This window comes from Nilaparvata lugens, chromosome X (assembly GCF_014356525.2).
Source record: "Nilaparvata lugens isolate BPH chromosome X, ASM1435652v1, whole genome shotgun sequence".
In the NCBI taxonomy this organism is placed as follows: Eukaryota; Metazoa; Arthropoda; class Insecta; order Hemiptera; family Delphacidae; genus Nilaparvata; species Nilaparvata lugens.
This window is the reverse complement of record NC_052518.1, coordinates 654,097-673,195: the sequence shown is the minus strand read 5'-3', so window position 1 is coordinate 673,195 and position 19,099 is coordinate 654,097. Positions and strand designations below refer to the sequence as shown.

At 32.4% G+C, this 19,099-nt stretch overlaps 1 protein-coding gene across 1 annotated transcript in view; it reads right to left on the bottom strand.

The window, feature by feature from the left end:
- Positions 1 to 12,828: 12,828 nt before the first annotated feature.
- LOC111050830 (cell wall protein RBR3-like) overlaps positions 12,829 to 19,099 on the bottom strand; it is a 14,254-nt gene continuing 7,983 nt past the window's right edge. Inside the window, exons 9-11 of the mRNA XM_039441410.1 lie at positions 17,266 to 17,342; positions 14,547 to 14,600; positions 12,829 to 12,928 (exon numbers count right to left, since the gene is read on the bottom strand). Coding sequence (XP_039297344.1) covers positions 12,829 to 12,928; positions 14,547 to 14,600; positions 17,266 to 17,342 — 231 coding nt within the window. The remainder of the gene's footprint in view (positions 12,929 to 14,546; positions 14,601 to 17,265; positions 17,343 to 19,099) is intronic.

Below are 19,099 nucleotides of genomic sequence, written 5' to 3'. Positions count from 1 at the left end.
TTGATACAAACAATATCATTTTCAACTATGAATGATTGGGGAAGGAACAACAGGCTTAAAGCCCAAAACTGTTCCTTTCCCAAATTTAGATAGAAATTGTTAAAAAATAGGTTATGTTTACACTTATGATTGAATGTATATCGAATGCTAGTTAGTAGTTACCTCAATAGGGTCACACAGGTTTAAGGTTATTCCACACCAGGGTTGTGTCATGAAATCTTCGCCAATTATTATAACATTTTCCCGTACGTCATCTGCGGCCACATTGATCCTTACAGCATTGGGTGAAGCTTCAACCAGCACTTTATCTGTATATTTCCAATTATTGTCACTTGCCGGATCTACTGTTGCTAATTCATTGCTGGATCTGCAACAAATAAATTTGAAAAGAAATTATTCATTCATTCAATAATATTGATTGAAGATACACAATTGTTCATGGAAATAATTGGAATACTACCACATTCTGATACCACATTCACTCATCAAATGCCTCTTGTTTCTTCAAGTAAATAACAGCTGAATATTAATCTCATTCAACTTTCAAAATCCCTATCAAATTATTTTCTCCTTTGTTGAATTAATTATGTTGATATAGGTAATATAGTTGATATATGACACTGCAACTCGGTTGGTATATCACAATTTATTGAACTGCCTTCTTCCTGAACTATTATTTTGTGTATTGAAGTGTTTGTTCATATTTTTTCTATGGAAATAATTTTTCGATACAGTGATTTTCAAATTCAAGTCAACGATCTGCTTTCATGACAAGCATTTGATTTATGCATTAAATTCCTAAAATATTTTGTGAACACGGTGTTGACAATTTGCCAGGACCTGTGGTACAGAGTGTGCTAGCACAACAAACAGTTGACAAAGAAAACCTTGTTCAGATTGCCTTCGCAGTCCTGCCTTAACAACTTAATTATCAATAAAAAATAATTCAAACATCAAATATTAGCCCTGATCTCACTCCCCCTGTATACCCACCACTCTCAATCGATGTATTATTCAGATCATCATAATTATATTCAAGTGGCTATTACTCAAATGCTTATAAAAATATTTCAAGAGCCAAAAATTGAATAATAATAGATAAGTCAATCACCTTATTTCGAGCATATCTCCATGAATGGTCATCGAATCAAACTGTAGATTATTTAACGCATTTATAAGGATGCGCTCGAACATTTCTTCATTCCGGCGCTGTAAAAAGTACAAAATGCTGTTAAGTGTCGAATAACTTGGTATGCTGTGAAAATTAAAACAATGAATCTCGTAATGATTAATGTAACAGAGAAAACCTTCTACATACTGTAAAATACCTATTTTCTGTAAAATACGAATTTGATCAAGTACTATGAAATCTGTAACAGTTTTCTCGAGGAATTTACCAAGATTGAGTTGATTGGATACAAATTTTATGATTCAGTCAGATGCACCTGATTAACGTAAATGCATATTCAGGAACTGAACTGAAAAATTAAAAACTGAAAATCTAATATTATACACCTTCAAAGTAACATTTTATAGAAGTATGAGCTCATGCTATTTTTACTCTATGGCATTACTGATCAATTTTTTGGTGGACTCTCACTGACTCTACTGCTACTCTATCAGCAAGCCATATAGATGGAAATTTATTGAGAATACATTATTTTTATTTATATTGAAATCATTCAATTCCAGTTATTATACTTTTTAGTTACCAATAGTTCTGATATACAATATAATAGACATAGGCTACTTCTTCAAACAAATCGAAATATAACTTTTCATATAAGTTGTGATGAGAAAAATATCTCAAAAGTTATAACATTTTAAATAAGACTGGTTCGATAAATAATTAAGGATAGTTGATACACAACAAAATATATAAATACATTACTTGATATTCTTGAAGATACAAAAACATACTTAATTAATGCATTTTACTTATTGGGTGATTTGAAGAAGGAAAGATTTTAATAGATAAATTTATATCTCTAATTGTATAAAAAATACTACCCATTTATCATGTTTATTAGTATAGAGGACTAAAGCAGCCTTTGAAAATGGATTAAATTAGCAAAAAGTTGAATATGGCTTACCAGTTCAATATGTTGTTGGCGACTCGTGCCTGCTTCCGGTACCTCTAGCTCCCTCTCCTCCTACAACATTAACAAATCATTATTATTGAGCTCAACATTTTAGATTGCAGTTTCATTCATATTTTCAAATTTCCTTTCATTAAAATTTATTTTCATTCACATTTCCCTCACACATAGACTTCTCCAAGGTTAGAAGTATTATTCTAAAATTTGTTCGATTGTATACAAATATGTTTATTGAGAATAGAAATTTGTTTAGTGATTTTTGATTATTGAAAATATTGATACCTATTCATAAATCGCCTTAAGAACTAATAGTAATAAAGTCAGTAGATCAAACTAAGTACAGCGAGAAAGTTACCTGCAAAACATTATTCACTTATTCCAAAGCCTCATGATAAGATATATTGTATAATGTACATTGTATAATGATTTAATAGTTTTAAGCAATGGAACAGCTTTAAATGAAATATATATTCGATACAAACATGATAATTATTCAACTTTTTCGTTTGATGAACAATGTATTCATTTACTTTGTCTAGACACAAGTCACAAACTATGGATATTTCATACAATGTATGTTGGTTGGCCGAATGAAATATTATTATTCCAATTTCTAATTAAATTCTCATCTTTGAAAGAATTGGAATGGGTATTTGATTTGAAAAACAAAGAAACCTGGTTTTTAGTAGTTTAGGTTGAAAATCATTCGTCTTTGATCAAGTTTTTCAAAAAAGAATAATCTGTTTTCTTGGTATCAGTAACTAATAAACTGTTTTCTTATATTCTCCATCTAGTTAAAATATGCACAAGTAAGATAACAAACATGAATTTAGCATTTACAGAAAACCTACACACATAGATTGTATAATTCCTAGGGATGCAAATCATCCTTGGCAACAAAAATATTCAACTCTCAATTCAATTATGTACAGGCTACTAAATATTCCTACTAAATATATATGTCAAAGATAATATTATAGAAGAGAGAAGAAAAATAAAATATATGGATATAATACCAAAACTATTGATAGAATGATTTACAAACAAAAAGAAAAAGTAATACAGAGTAGAATTCTCAAGATAGAATAGAAAAATCAATGAAAATGTAGGAAATAAATAATATATTTGTGTTCCATATAACACAATATTCAATAAAGCTATAAGAAAGACCTTTACATAAAAAAAATCATTTTAGGTTACAGGACAACAAATAATGCATTGCAGATAGAGAAATTAAAAAGATATCAAATGTAAGAGTGCAGCAAAATAAGTTCAAGATATCTGGAATCTATGAACTTAAACGTAGTGATTGTGACAAATTTTATATTGGAAAAATGGGTAGAAATTTCCATATAGGTTTCGAGAGCACATTCAGGCACATTTTGAATAACTCTATTTTTGATAGAATTATGCAAATTTAAATCCAAAAATTACAGTCATAGTTTATAAAATGATTGTACAAAAATATGCTTAAAAATAAGAAACTTGCAATAGTATTTATTGTAATTTTATTTATTTTCCTATCACTTGATAAAGGCATCATATAGCCGAAACATGTTGTGATTAAATAATTTTGAAAAGGGTACTTACATTTATATTTTTATTTATATGCAAAAGTAGCTTGATAACAACTTTCTACAGTCTAACTAATGCAAAAATTCAGTTTAATAACCATGTGCTAGTTAAATGCAACTGGGAGTAATCATATGTTTCCGGAAAATCCGGAAATAGAATTTACTGTAGAAATGAGCATAGCATACCGGTGGAGGTAGAGTCCATTCTACAGGTGTCTCGACATCTTCCTCGTCTAACATGAAATCAACCGACTCATCCTGAAAAAAACAGACGAATGTCAGATATCAAAGTATCAAAGATTTAAAATTTTTTTTATTTGCAATTTTGGGCTGGTTCAAGTGTGCATGTCATCCAACAGAAATCAATTGATTTGCATTCCTCCCTAGATTTCTCCCCCGACTCCAACAAAAGAAAGTGACACGGTGAAATAAAATAAACTTAACTTATCAGTTCCACAGAATTTATTCGAGCCAATACACTTACACTGACAATATTTCACATCAATAATAAATGGTGAAATTGCTCAACATCTCTATAGGCTACATAGTGTAATTCTTAAAATGTATGTGTTCAGGACTACTTATTTTTATTCATAGAATAACATCATAATATTTTATTTAATATATAACATTAATTTGCGTTTTTAGTCTGTTATTTTAGATTAGAAACTTTTCAAAAAGAAGGGCACTATGATGTAATTTTATAAATACTTAGTGTAAATTTTATTAGAAAGTGACTTACTAATGGTAGGTGCTCTTCCAACCTGCTAAGGTTGCTCTCCCTCCTTGAGTCTTCGGCAGGCTCCTCCAACTGAAAAATAATAAATACAAATTGAATGATTATAAATAGAATTATCAATATTTTCATAGTTTTTATTGTGTAAAATAAATTGATGATGTGGTTCTAATTATTATTGCAACAAAACTGAATGTGTTTAGTACACAAGTTACTATCGAAAGTGACTCACATCCTAGGATATCGAACATCGGTTATACACTAAAAACTATCATTGCCAGTAAATGAATATTCATCTTCTATTTCTATTGATAAGCTTCAGTGTAGGCCTCTCTCACTTCTTGGCATAAAATAAACCCGATTGATTGAAAAAGTCTGAATGATCAGTGTTTTCATTTTATAATTGACTAGCAGGTAGTCCAGGTTAGCCCATGATTTGCAACAGGGAAAGTTTGTTGTAAAAGGCAGTCTCCTTATGTCCAGGAAACATAAAAAAAGAATAATTAATTATGATTTTTATCAAAATTTACGTGAACAATCTTGATAAAAGTTGAAAATTTTCAGAAAAAAAATGTGGTAGCCCGCAATTCATGAACTGCGCTTGCTATCAGCTAAGCTACAGTGTACAGGAAATTATAATAAATTGATAAAAAAAAATGGAAATAGGCCTATAACCATCTTCAGTATATTAAGAATCGTTACAAACAGAAGATTATCTGGTGCTGAAGTGGTGGAGTAAAGGTGAAAACTTGCTTAGTAGGCTAATTGTTTAGTAGGACAGTATTACATAATGTTACATATGGGGAAAGATATGTAAAAATATCTCAAAAGTTATAACATTTTAAATAAGACTGGTTCGATAAATAATTTAAGGATAGTTGATACACAACAAACTAGATAAATACATTACTTGATCATATATTCTTGAAGATACAAAAACATACTTAATGCATTTTACTTATTGGGTGATTTGTAGAAGGAGAAGATTTTAATAGATAAATCAATCTCTAATTGTATAAAAAATACTACCCATTTATCATGTTTATTAGTATAGAGGACTAAAGCAGCCTTTGAAAATGGATTAAATTAGCAAAAAGTTGAATATGGCTTACCAGTTCAATATGTTGTTGGCGACTCGTGCCTGCTTCCGGTACCTCTAGCTCCCTCTCCTCCTACAACATTAACAAATCATTATTATTGAGCTCAACATTTTAGATTGCAGTTTCATTCATATTTTCAAATTTCCTTTCATTCAAATTTATTTTCATTCACATTTCCTTCACACATAGACTTCTCCAAGGTTAGAAGTATTATTCTAAAATTTGTTCGAGTGTATACAAATATGTTTATTGAGAATAGAAATTTGTTTAGTGATTTTTGATTATTTAAAATATTGATACCTATTCATAAATCGCCTTAAGAACTAATAGTAATAAAGTCAGTAGATCAAACTAAGTACAGCGCAAAGCACAGCTTGCTTTGGAAAGTTACCTGAAAAACATTATTCACTTATTCCAAAGCCTCATGATAAGATATTGTATAATGATCTAATAGTTTTAAGCAATGGAACAGCTTTAAATGAAATATATATTTGATACAAACATGATAATTATTCAACTGTTTCGTTTGATGAACAATGTATTCATTTACTTTGTCTAGATACAAGTCACAAACTATGGATATTTCATAGAATGTATGTTGGTTGGCCGAATGAAATATTATTATTCCAATTTCTAATTAATTCTCATCTTTGACAGAATTGGAATGGGTATTTGATTTGAAAAACAATAACCTGGTTTTTAGTAGTTTAGGTTGAAAATCATTCGTCTTTGATCAAGTTTTTCAAAAAAGAATAATCTGTTTTCTTGGTATCAGTAACTAATAAACTGTTTTCTTATATTCTCCATCTAGTTAAAATATGCACAAGTAAGATAACAAACATGATTTAGCATTTACAGAAAACCTACACACATAGATTGTAGGCCTATAATTCCTAGGGATACAAATCATCCTTGGCAACAAAAATATTCAACTCTCAATTCAATTATGTACAGGCTAATAAATATTCCTATGTCAAAGATAATATTATAGAAGAGAGGAAAAAATAAAATATATGGATGTAATACCAAAACTATTGATAGAATGATTTACAAACAAAAAGAAAAAGTAATACAGAGTAGAATTCTCAAGATAGAATAGAAAAATCAAAGAAAATGTAGGAAATAAATAATATATTTGTGTTCCATATAACACAATATTTAATAAAGCTATAAGAAAGACCTTTACATAAAAAAATTCATTTCAGGTTACAGGACAACAAATAATGCATTGGAACTGATAAAGAAATTAAAAAGATATCAAATGTAAGAGTGCAGCAAAACAAGTTCAAGATATCTGGAATCTATGAACTTAAATGGAGTGATTGTGACAAATTTTATATTGGACAAATGGGTAGAAATTTCCATATAGGTTTCGAGAGCACATTCAGGCACATTTTGAATAACTCTATTTTTGATAGAATTATGCAAATTTAAATCCAAAAATTACAGTCATAGTTTATAAAATGATTGTATAAAAATATGCTTAAAATAGGAAACTTGCAATAGTTTTTATTGTAATTTTATTTATTTTCCTATCACTTGATAAAGGCATCATATAGCCGAAACATGTTGTGATTAAATAGTTTTGAAAAGGGTACTTACATTTATATTTTTATTTATATGCAAAAGTAGCTTGATAACAACTTTCTACAGTCTAACTAATGCAAAAATTCAGTTTAATAACCATGTGCTAGTTAAATGCAACTGGGAGTAATCATATGTTTCCGGAAAATCAGGAAATAGAATTTACTGTAGAAATGAGCATAGCATACCGGTGGAGGTAGAGTCCATTCTACAGGTGTCTCGACATCCTCCTCGTCTAACATGAAATCAACCGACTCATCCTGAAAAAAAACAGACGAATGTCAGATATCAAAGAATCAAAGATTTAAAATGTTTTTTATTTGCAATTTTGGGCTGGTTCAAGTGTGCATGTCATCCAACAGAAATCAATTGATTTGCATTCCTCTCTAGATTTCTCCCCAGACCCCAACAAAAGAAAGTGACACGGTGAAATAAAATAAACTTATCAGTTCCACAGAATTTATTTGAGCCAATGCACTTACACTCACAATATTTCACATCAATAATAAATGGTGAAATTGCTCAACATCTCTATAGGCTACATAGTGTAATTCTTAAAATGTATGTGTTCAGGACTACTTATTTTTATTCATAGAATAACATCATAATATTTTATTTAATATATAACATTAATTTGCGTTTTTAGTCTGTTATTTTAGATTAGAAACTTTTCAAAAAGAAGGGCACTATGATGTAATTTTATAAATACTTAGTGTAAATTTTATTAGAAAGTGACTTACTAATGGTAGGTGCTCTTCCAACCTGCTAAGGTGCTCTCCCTCCTTGAGTCTTCGGCAGGCTCCTCCAACTGAAAAATAATAAATACAAATTGAATGATTATAAATAGAATTATCAATATTTTCATAGTTTTTATTGTGTAAAATAAATTGATGATGTGGTTCTAATTATTATTGCAACAAAACTGAATGTGTTTAGTACACAAAGTTACTATCGAAAGTGACTCACATCCTAGGATATCGAACATCGGTTATACACTAAAAACTATCATTGCCAGTAAATGAATATTCATCTTCTATTTCTATTGATAAGCTTCAGTGTAGGCCTCTCTCACTTCTTGGCATAAAATAAACCCGATTGATTGAAAAAGTCTGAATGATCAGTGTTTTCATTTTATAATTGACTAGCAGGTAGTCCAGGTTAGCCCATGATTTGCAACAGGGAAAGTTTGTTGTAAAAGGCAGTCTCCTTATGTCCAGGAAACATAAAAAAAGAATAATTCATTATGATTTTTATCAAAATTTACGTGAACAATCTTGATAAAAGTTGAAAATTTTCAGAAAAAAATTTGGTAGCCCGCAATTCATGAACTGCGCTTGCTATCAACTAAGCTACAGTGTCACGCTGAGCAAATTATAATAAATTGATAAAAAAATGGAAATAGGCCTATAACCTGATATATTAAGAATCGTTACAAACAGAAGATTATCTGGTGCTGAAGTGGTGGAGTAAAGGTGAAAACTTGCTTAGTAGGCTAATTGTTTAGTAGGACAGTATTACATAATGTTACATATGGGGAAAGATATGTAAAAATATAACATACCTCGCAAATTTCTCTGTATCTGTTACAGTTACCTGCATTATGGGCGTTTTCTTCTGCGGTGACTCAGGTGACTCAGTTATCTTCTTCTGTGGTTCTGAAGGGTTGGGTGTGTTTGTGCGATTGGACGGTGAGAATGTAATACCCGTACCGAACTTACGTCTCCAGCCCTTTATTTTGGTTGGATCATTAGTTTTTCTCAAATGACCAATTTTGGAAACATCAATTATTTCTCTTCGTATGCTCTGCCGGCCTCTTTCTCGTATGCTCTGCCCGCCACCTTCTCGTATGCTTAAACCCTGATTTGATCTAGAAAATTCTTGATTCATCTCTTCCTTTTGGAAGATTTTGTCATGTTCGCGAGCTCTTGTTTCGTCCACGGGCCGAAAGTGCCAGGACGTGGGTTTACTGATGTAGGGTTTTTCGGGAGTGTTTGGCTCACGTGACGGCCCTGGGGTGGGGGTCCATGATGATGTGGCGGGGGGAGTAGGGTTGACCTGCAATAAAAACACAAAATATAATTATTGTTACTGATACATTATTGTTGCCTTGTATATACATAAAAATAAGTGTAAAATGAACACAAGAGGTATGGTTCATTCATACAACACCCGCCAAAGACAACAACTTGATACCCAACGTACAAGATTAAGCAAAGTACAGCGCAAAGCACAGCTTGCTTTGGAAAGTTACCTGAAAAACATTATTCACTTATTCCAAAGCCTCATGATAAGATATTGTATAATGATCTAATAGTTTTAAGCAATGGAACAGCTTTAAATGAATATATATTTGATACAAACATGATAATTATTCAACTGTTTCGTTTGATGAACAATGTATTCATTTACTTTGTCTAGATACAAGTCACAAACTATGGATATTTCATAGAATGTATGTTGGTTGGCCGAATGAAATATTATTATTCCAATTTCTAATTAAATTCTCATCTTTGACAGAATTGGAATGGGTATTTGATTTGAAAAACAAATAAACCTGGTTTTTAGTAGTTTAGGTTGAAAATCATTCGTCTTTGATCAAGTTTTTCAAAAAAGAATAATCTGTTTTCTTGGTATCAGTAACTAATAAACTGTTTTCTTATATTCTCCATCTAGTTAAAATATGCACAAGTAAGATAACAAACATGAATTTAGCATTTACAGAAAACCTACACACATAGATTGTAGGCCTATATTCCTAGGGATACAAATCATCCTTGGCAACAAAAATATTCAACTCTCAATTCAATTATGTACAGGCTAATAAATATCCTATGTCAAAGATAATATTATAGAAGAGAGAAGGAAAAAATAAAATATATGGATGTAATACCAAAACTATTGATAGAATGATTTACAAACAAAAAGAAAAAGTAATACAGAGTAGAATTCTCAAGATAGAATAGAAAAATCAAAGAAAATGTAGGAAATAAATAATATATTTGTGTTCCATATAACACAATATTAATAAAGCTATAAGAAAGACCTTTACATAAAAAAATTCATTCAGGTTACAGGACAACAAATAATGCATTGGAACTGATAAAGAAATTAAAAAGATATCAAATGTAAGAGTGCAGCAAAACAAGTTCAAGATATCTGGAATCTATGAACTTAAATGGAGTGATTGTGACAAATTTTATATTGGACAAATGGGTAGAAATTTCCATATAGGTTTCGAGAGCACATTCAGGCACATTTTGAATAACTCTATTTTTGATAGAATTATGCAAATTTAAATCCAAAAATTACAGTCATAGTATAAAATGATTGTATAAAAATATAATGCTTAAAATAGGAAACTTGCAATAGTTTTTATTGTAATTTTATTATTTTCCTATCACTTGATAAAGGCATCATATAGCCGAAACATGTGTGATTAAATAGTTTTGAAAAGGGTACTTACATTATATTTTTTTTATATGCAAAAGTAGCTTGATAACAACTTTCTACAGTCTAACTAATGCAAAAATTCAGTTTAATAACCATGTGCTAGTTAAATGCAACTGGGAGTAATCATATGTTTCCGGAAAATCAGGAAATAGAATTTACTGTAGAAATGAGCATAGCATACCGGTGGAGGTAGAGTCCATTCTACAGGTGTCTCGACATCCTCCTCGTCTAACATGAAATCAACCGACTCATCCTGAAAAAAAACAGACGAATGTCAGATATCAAAGAATCAAAGATTTAAAATGTTTTTTATTTGCAATTTTGGGCTGGTTCAAGTGTGCATGTCATCCAACAGAAATCAATTGATTTGCATTCCTCTCTAGATTTCTCCCCAGACCCCAACAAAAGAAAGTGACACGGTGAAATAAAATAAACTTATCAGTTCCACAGAATTTATTTGAGCCAATGCACTTACACTCACAATATTTCACATCAATAATAAATGGTGAAATTGCTCAACATCTCTATAGGCTACATAGTGTAATTCTTAAAATGTATGTGTTCAGGACTACTTATTTTTACATATGGGGAAAGATATGTAAAAATATAACATACCTCGCAAATTTCTCTGTATCTGTTACAGTTACCTGCATTATGGGCGTTTTCTTCTGCGGTGACTCAGGTGACTCAGTTATCTTCTTCTGTGGTTCTGAAGGGTTGGGTGTGTTTGTGCGATTGGACGGTGAGAATGTAATACCCGTACCGAACTTACGTCTCCAGCCCTTTATTTTGGTTGGATCAGTAGTTTTTCTCAAATGACCAATTTTGGAAACATCAATTATTTCTCTTCGTATGCTCTGCCGGCCTCTTTCTCGTATGCTCTGCCCGCCTCCTTCTCGTATGCTTAAACCCTGATTTGGTCTATGATTTGGTCTAGAAAATGCTTGATTCATCTCTTCCTCTTGGAAGATTTTGTCATGTTCGCGAGCTCTTGCTTCGTCCACGGGCCGAAAGTGCCAGGACGTGGGTTTACTGATGTAGGGTTTTTCGGGAGTGTTTGGCTCACGTGACGGCCCTGGGGTGGAAGTCCATGATGATGTGGCGGGGGGAGTAGGGTTGACCTGCAATAAAAACACAAAATATAATTATTGTTACTGATACATTATTGGTGCCTTGTATATACATAAAAATAAGAGTAAAATGAACACAAGAGGTATGGTTCATTCATACAACACCCGCCAAAGACAACAACTTGATACCCAACGTACACGATTAACCAAAGTACAGAAGTCCCATCACGTCTTAGGAACAAAGGTCTACAATGGGTTGCCAGAGTCAATAAAAAATTATCCAGTCTCTTTGTTCGATCTTCTGCGTGCAAACCACTTCTATTCTTTGGAGGAGTTTTTCACACATACTTTATAATAAATTAAGTGTTAAGTTTTATGAATATTCTATTGGCGTTGCTGATGACTGTATGGTCCGATAGCAAAAGAATTAAATCTATCTATCTATCTTATAATAAATATATTAGCAATTTCAATGTGATTATTATGGGTTTCATTCTGATGATGCTTATATTTTTATGAGGACAAATATGTAACAATATTACATACTTGGCGAATTTCTCTGTATCTGTTACAGTTACCTGCATTATGGGATTCGTCTTCTGCGGTGATCCTAATTTGATGGTGGAGAATCCTGAAGTGAGTGCCTTTGTCGGAAAGGTGCTTGAAGGCTCAGTAGTTGTGGTCCATGTTGGGGGTTCCATGAAAGTTCCTGATGTGATCGTGGAGGATGGAGCGGACATCAAAGCCCCTGATGTGATCGTGGAAGATGGAGCGGACATCAAAGCCCCTGATGTGATCGTGGAAGATGGAGCGGACATCAAAGCCCCTGATTGATCGTGGAAGATGGAGCGGACATCAAAGCCCCTGATGTGATCGTGGAAGATGGAGCGGACATCAAAGCCCCTGATGTGATCGTGGAAGATGGAAGGGGCATCACAGCCGTTGGAACGGAGGTCGTTGTTGGCGGAGGCCATGAAGTAGTTGCCTGTATGGGGGAAGCCCACGAAAGAGCAGGAGTGTTGGCCCACGTTTTGGGGACCAAAGTAAAGGAAGGTTTGGCGGATTTTGGGCGTTTGGACGGTGAGAAGTCACCCATAGCGGCCTTACGTTTCCAGCCCTTTATTTTGGTCGGATCATCAGTTTTTCTCAATTTATCAATGTTGGCAAAATGAATTGTTTCTCTTCGTAAGCTCTCTCCGCCTCCTTCTCGTATGCTTAAACCCTGATTTGGTCTAGAAAATGTTTGAGTGTTTGGCTCACGTGACGGCCCTGGGGTGGAAGTCCATGATGATGTGGTGGGGGGAGTAGGGTTGACCTGCAATAAAACACAAAATAGAATTATTGTTACTGACACATTATAATAAATTTGTTTGCAATTTCACTGTGATCATTATTATGGGATTCATTCATATGTGCGATATCTCAAAGGGCGAGTACTTCAACTTTTCGTTATTTGTGTCCATTTTCTAAAATTTTCAAAACAATTCAAATAATATTAACATATTGCCATTCGAAAGCTAAAACCCAATCTCCCTAAATTTCCCTATTACCTTTAAAACCCAATTGAATAGAGTCTTTTAGCTTATGTTCATACACTGGACAATTTGAAATCTCGCAGATTTGGGACACTCCCATTATTATAAATAGGCTAGTGAATAGCAATCTAATATTGAGCATCATTTATTGACAGTTGTCAAGGTGTAATATTATAGTCTTGGAAAGCAGCAGCCATATTATTAATTAAATAACGATTCAATTTGACACAAATAAAATGGAGCATAGACTTAATATACATCAAATTACTACTGAAGGAACTATCGAAATATCCATTTGATAACCCTTTGCGCTCGTTAATTTCCACTATGAATGTGGCCCAACAGCTCTCCTGTTCAGTCACACTGGACAGCTCCATTTTCCCAATCCACTCGTAATTTACTGCATTACAATCGACACCTCAACTCTCCTGTCCAGCAAGGCTGGACATAACTAAAATTCTGATGCGCTCTCATGTCCAGTAGTGCTGGACAACTGCGTAGTTGGATATTTTGCTCTTTATTATATTCTATATCGTTTCTAATTGTCTGTAAAGAGCTGCAGTTTGTCGGTGAGATATGAATCTATTATAAGTAAGCATTGTGGGTATAATACGTTGATTCCTCACTATCTAGTAATGGATTTTTTTTTAGGTTTTTTTAGGTCTTTAATAGGTTTTTTTTTTTAATTTTCGACTTTAATTTTCGTTTTGGCTGACCAAGAATTAAATCCTCAAGAAATAAGGAGTGACTTGAAGAAGAAACATCAGAGTTTGAATTATCGGACAGTGATAGTGATGAAGAATATACTACTGAAGACAGTGACAGTAACTCTGAGGATAATAATGTATTAATTTTGGAATTATTAAAAAATACAAGAAGTAAGAAAACATGTGACTTGAAAAAAATTACAAAATGAAATGAGGCCTCCAAAAACTTAAAAGTTCAAATACTGTCTTTTCAACTATGAGGGGACTTATTTGCAAAATTAAATCCGAGTTGTACAGGTATCATGGGTGGATATTATGACGAGTATGAGGTGGATACAGCCTTGTCCAGCAGAACTGGACAGAAGAGCTGAGCGGAAGTGCAGACACTAAACAAATTCGAGCCTACAAGTGAATCGGCTATGTCCAGTGACACTGGCCAGGAAAGCGCAAATCCTAAACATGTTTAGGATTTCGAGTAAATGACACATGGATGTTACATTTATATGTGGACAAATAAGTAACAACATAATATACCTCGCGAATTTCTCTGTAACTATCTGTTACAGTAATATGTATTCTACGTTTCTTATTCTGCGGTTGCGGAGAAATGGGGGAGTTTGGGCGACTGGACGGTGATTCATCACCCATAGCGGCCTTACGTTTCCAGGTTTTTCGGGCGTATTTGGCTCACGTGACGGCTCTGGGTGGGGGTCCATGATGATGTGGCGGGGGGAGTAGGATTGACCTGCAATAAAAACACAAAATATAATTATTGTTACTGACGCATTATAATAAAAATGTTTGCAATTTCACTGTGATCATTATTATGGGATTCATTCATATGTACGATATCTCAAAGGGCGAGTACTTCAACTTTTCGTTATTTGTGTCCATTTTCTAAAATTTTCAAAACATTCAAATAATATTACATATTGCCATTCGAAAGCTAAAACCCAATCTCCCTAAATTCCCTATTACCTTTAAAACCCAATTGAATAGAGTCTTTTTAGCTAGTTCATACACTGGACAATTTGAAATCTCGCAGATTTGGGACACTCCCATCATTATAAATAGGCTAGTGAATAGCAATCTAATATTGAGCATCATTTATTGACAGTTGTCAAGGTGTAATATTATAGTCTTGGAAAGCAGCAGCCATATTATTAATTAAATAACGATTCAATTTGACACAAATAAAATGGAGCATAGACTTAATATACATCAAATTACTACTGAAGGAACTATCGAAATATCCATTTGATAACCCTTTGCGCTCGTTAATTTCCACTATGAATGTGGCCCAACAGCTCTCCTGTCCAGTCACACTGGACAGCTCCATTTTCCCAATCCACTCGTAATTTACTGCATTACAATCGACACCTCAACTCTCCTGTCCAGCAAGGCTGGACATAACTAAAATTCTGATGCGCTCTCATGTCCAGTAGTGCTGGACAACTGCGTAGTTGGATATTTTGCTCTTTATCATATTCTATATCGTTTCTAATTGTCTGTAAAGAGCTGCAGTTTGTCGGTGAGATATGAATCTATTATAAGTAAGCATTGTGGTATAATACGTTGATTCCTCACTATCTAGTAATGGATTTTTTTTAGGTTTTTTTAGGTCTTTAATAGGTTTTTTTTTTTAATTTTTGACTTTAATTTTCGTTTTGGCTGACCAAGAATTAAATCCTCAAGAAATAAGGAGTGACTTGAAGAAGAAACATCAGAGTTTGAATTATCGGACAGTGATAGTGATGAAGAATATACTACTGAAGACAGTGACAGTAACTCTGAGGATAATAATGTATTAATTTTGGAATTATTAAAAATACAAGAAGTAAGAAAACATGTGACTTGAAAAAAATTACAAAATGAAATGAGGCCTCCAAAAACTTAAAAGTTCAAATACTGTCTTTTCAACTATGAGGGGACTTATTTGCAAAATTAAATCCGAGTTGTACAGGTATCATGGGTGGATATTATGACGAGTATGAGGTGGATACAGCCTTGTCCAGCAGAACTGGACAGAAGAGCTGAGCGGAAGTGCAGACACTAAACAAATTCGAGCCTACAAGTGAATCGGCTATGTCCAGTGACACTGGCCAGGAAAGCGCAAATCCTAAACATGTTTAGGATTTCGAGTAAATGACACATGGAAATTTATAGATGGAAATTGCATTTTCAAATGATAATTGATAACTTTGTTGAAGTTCTGACACTGTGTTACTAGTAAATATTTGAAAAAACACTTACTTTTGATTGGAGTCTTGAGGAATGCATTTCACTCCTGAGTGAGTGAGCCTTAGGCCGATGAAGCTCCTCTTCAGGAGTGAAATGCATTCCTCAAGACTACAATCAAAAGTAAGTGTTTTTTCAAATATTTACTAGTAACACAGTGTCAGAACTTCAACAAAGTTATTATATAGTGTTTCGTCATGGAAAGCAACTTCAATTCGATAATTGATAGTTTATTATTATTATTAAACGAAAATCCAAAGTTAAATGCTGTAAACCACCCCGAAGACTTCTGCCACACTGCAAATATTGACAACAGGGAACTTCATAGAGTAAGTTTGTAATGTGGCAAAGATGTTTTTTTCAATGGGCAAGCACATTCAATGAATGAATGAAAAACGTTTTTATTCCCAAAAGGCAAAATGTTACAACATTTGAAATGCTAAATTTACAATAATTTGAAAGAATAATACTCTCCTCATCTAGAACGAGTCTGTGTGTGAGGAGGGTCGTGTGCAATACAGTATAAGTCATTTGCGTAGCACTTAACACTTGAGTAAAATGTCTGTTTATGAATTATAATTACTTAAACAATATCGGCTATAATCACACTATAGATTTATATACATAAAGTTATGTAAAAACTTATTTGTTAATGAATTATGTTGTGTGCAGATAAAAAAAAATTCTATTAGAATCTATCATATATGTTATCCAACAGTACAGGAGAAGAAAGAAAGAGGGGAGATTTGAAAATTTCAGATTAATAAGTAAGGAAAAACAGAGATTGACACTAAATATTATGGTGACCTAATTAATTGTTCGCTGGCATCATGTCCAATGCTGAGCAGCCACCTCCCCAACCCGCGCTTAAGGACAGCAACGCTGGCCCCCTCGGAGTGCAACATATCCCAGGAAGATTACGGTAAGCCAGGTAAAAAGATTGGATGAATCTAGGTGATGGATGAGTCTGGGAATCTGGATACCTATATGTAATCTATTTCTAGTAGGATAGTTATGTTCAATGTTTGTGAAAATATTCCTGTTTTTTGATTATATAAACTGCAAGACTTTTTATGTAGAGCTGCCTTATATTAGAACTTAATGAATCAATGAACTTGAATTTACACTTGGATTTGTAAAATGATTTGATAAATTAATGTTGAAATGGATACCTCATCTTGAGCTGCATTTGATCTGAACAGGCGGTGCCTGAGGCTGCCCTTCTACTTCTCTCCTTGGGCCCACCAGACTGAAAAAGTATTTAAACAGAATTATCACATAGCTAGCGGTATCAAATAAAAACACTCAACTTCGGCAATTGAGCTATATTGATTTGATTTTAAAAAGTTTTATATGAAATTAATAGGAAGTATATATTTCAATTAATATTAAGACATTAATGAAATTGATGATCTATAATAGGCGTACTCATCAATACAGGTTGAATAGTAATTAGCCCTAAGAACAGCAGTAGAGTCTGTAGCGTTTTATTAGATAGCATTTATTCAACTTCAATTTTACTATAAACCCATTATTATAATAAAATTATAAATCCAACTAGATCTAGATTAAATTAGGATTCAAGATTCAAATTTATTTTAGAAATGACTTTCAGTTTAAGACGGATACGGCTATTAATAGGATACCATAGTTTGTCAAGCTTAAAATAGCTTCGAATAGGCCTATTCAAATTTAGAGAATAAAACAAGAAAATTATCAACAATTTTACATGTCAAAATACAAAATAACCTTATTCACCATATATCAAGATTTTCAAATGTTTTGTTCACAAAAATAACTAAAATATTACTTTTAATGATCATGAAGTAGTAGGGGAAGGGCGGTTTCGTGGGATGGCCCTGCCAAATAAAGATGGCGATCTAAACAGTTACGCCCTCCGCCAAGGGCTTAGAATATTCATATGCAGAAATAAGTAATAGAGTAGTTATCTACTACTCTATTCAGTTATTGAAATATTATTTTTTATAATCTCATTATTCTAATATTATTTACATTTTTTCGTATTTATTCCGTAATTCTGAAATAGAATGCAGCTTGCTTTGTCAGACAAGGCCCGGTTGAAAAATCGAAAACGAATATTATTTAGTATTTATTTCTTCTTTTACTATAAAACTTCATACTTTTAATTGAAGTATAAATCCACTAGATCTAGATTAAGAGATTGAAATTTTTATCTTTCTTCAAATTAATTTAGAGATTACTTTCGTTGATAGACCAATTACAATACGGCTATAGATACCGAAGCTTGTCAAACGTAAAATTATTCAAATTTAAAGAATAAAACATGAAATTTATTATCAATTTTATAAGTCAAAATACAAATGTAACTTTACTCACATTTTTGGGCGTTTTTTCAATGTTTTATCCACAAAATCACTAGAATATCACTAATAATGACTTTTATAATAGCCTACTTCACAAACATCAAATGTAACAATGCATTGCAACAATGCAAGATTAGAGAACCTCGGGCTTTCTGAACCGGAAATCTTTAAAGAATATAAGATAAAATAGTGGATTACAATATTATTTTATTCAATGATTATGGTTTCAATAATTTTTTTATTAATTTATAAATATATTTTTCACAATTACAATTTATTTTTTTATTCTGATTTTAATTTATATTCTTTATTCCGTATTTTAAAAAAGGATATATAGCTTCCTCTTCTTAATCTAGAAGCCTGAATCATCGTCTCGGTCAGCTGTTCAAAAGCATACGTATGTTAAAATATTTATCCATTTTTGGTGGTATCGGTGGTACAGGTATCAAAGCTTGACAAGCATGAAACTACTTCTATTGTTATTTTCTATTAATCTATGAATATATTTTTCAAATTTACAATACATATTCTTATTCCGTATTTTTGGAAAAGGATATGCTTTGACAGACTAGGATAGCAAACCATTATTGTTCAAATCGGTATCATTACGTCATAGTTTGGATTGGGGTCAGTGAATTTCCTATTTATTTCCTGAGTCTAA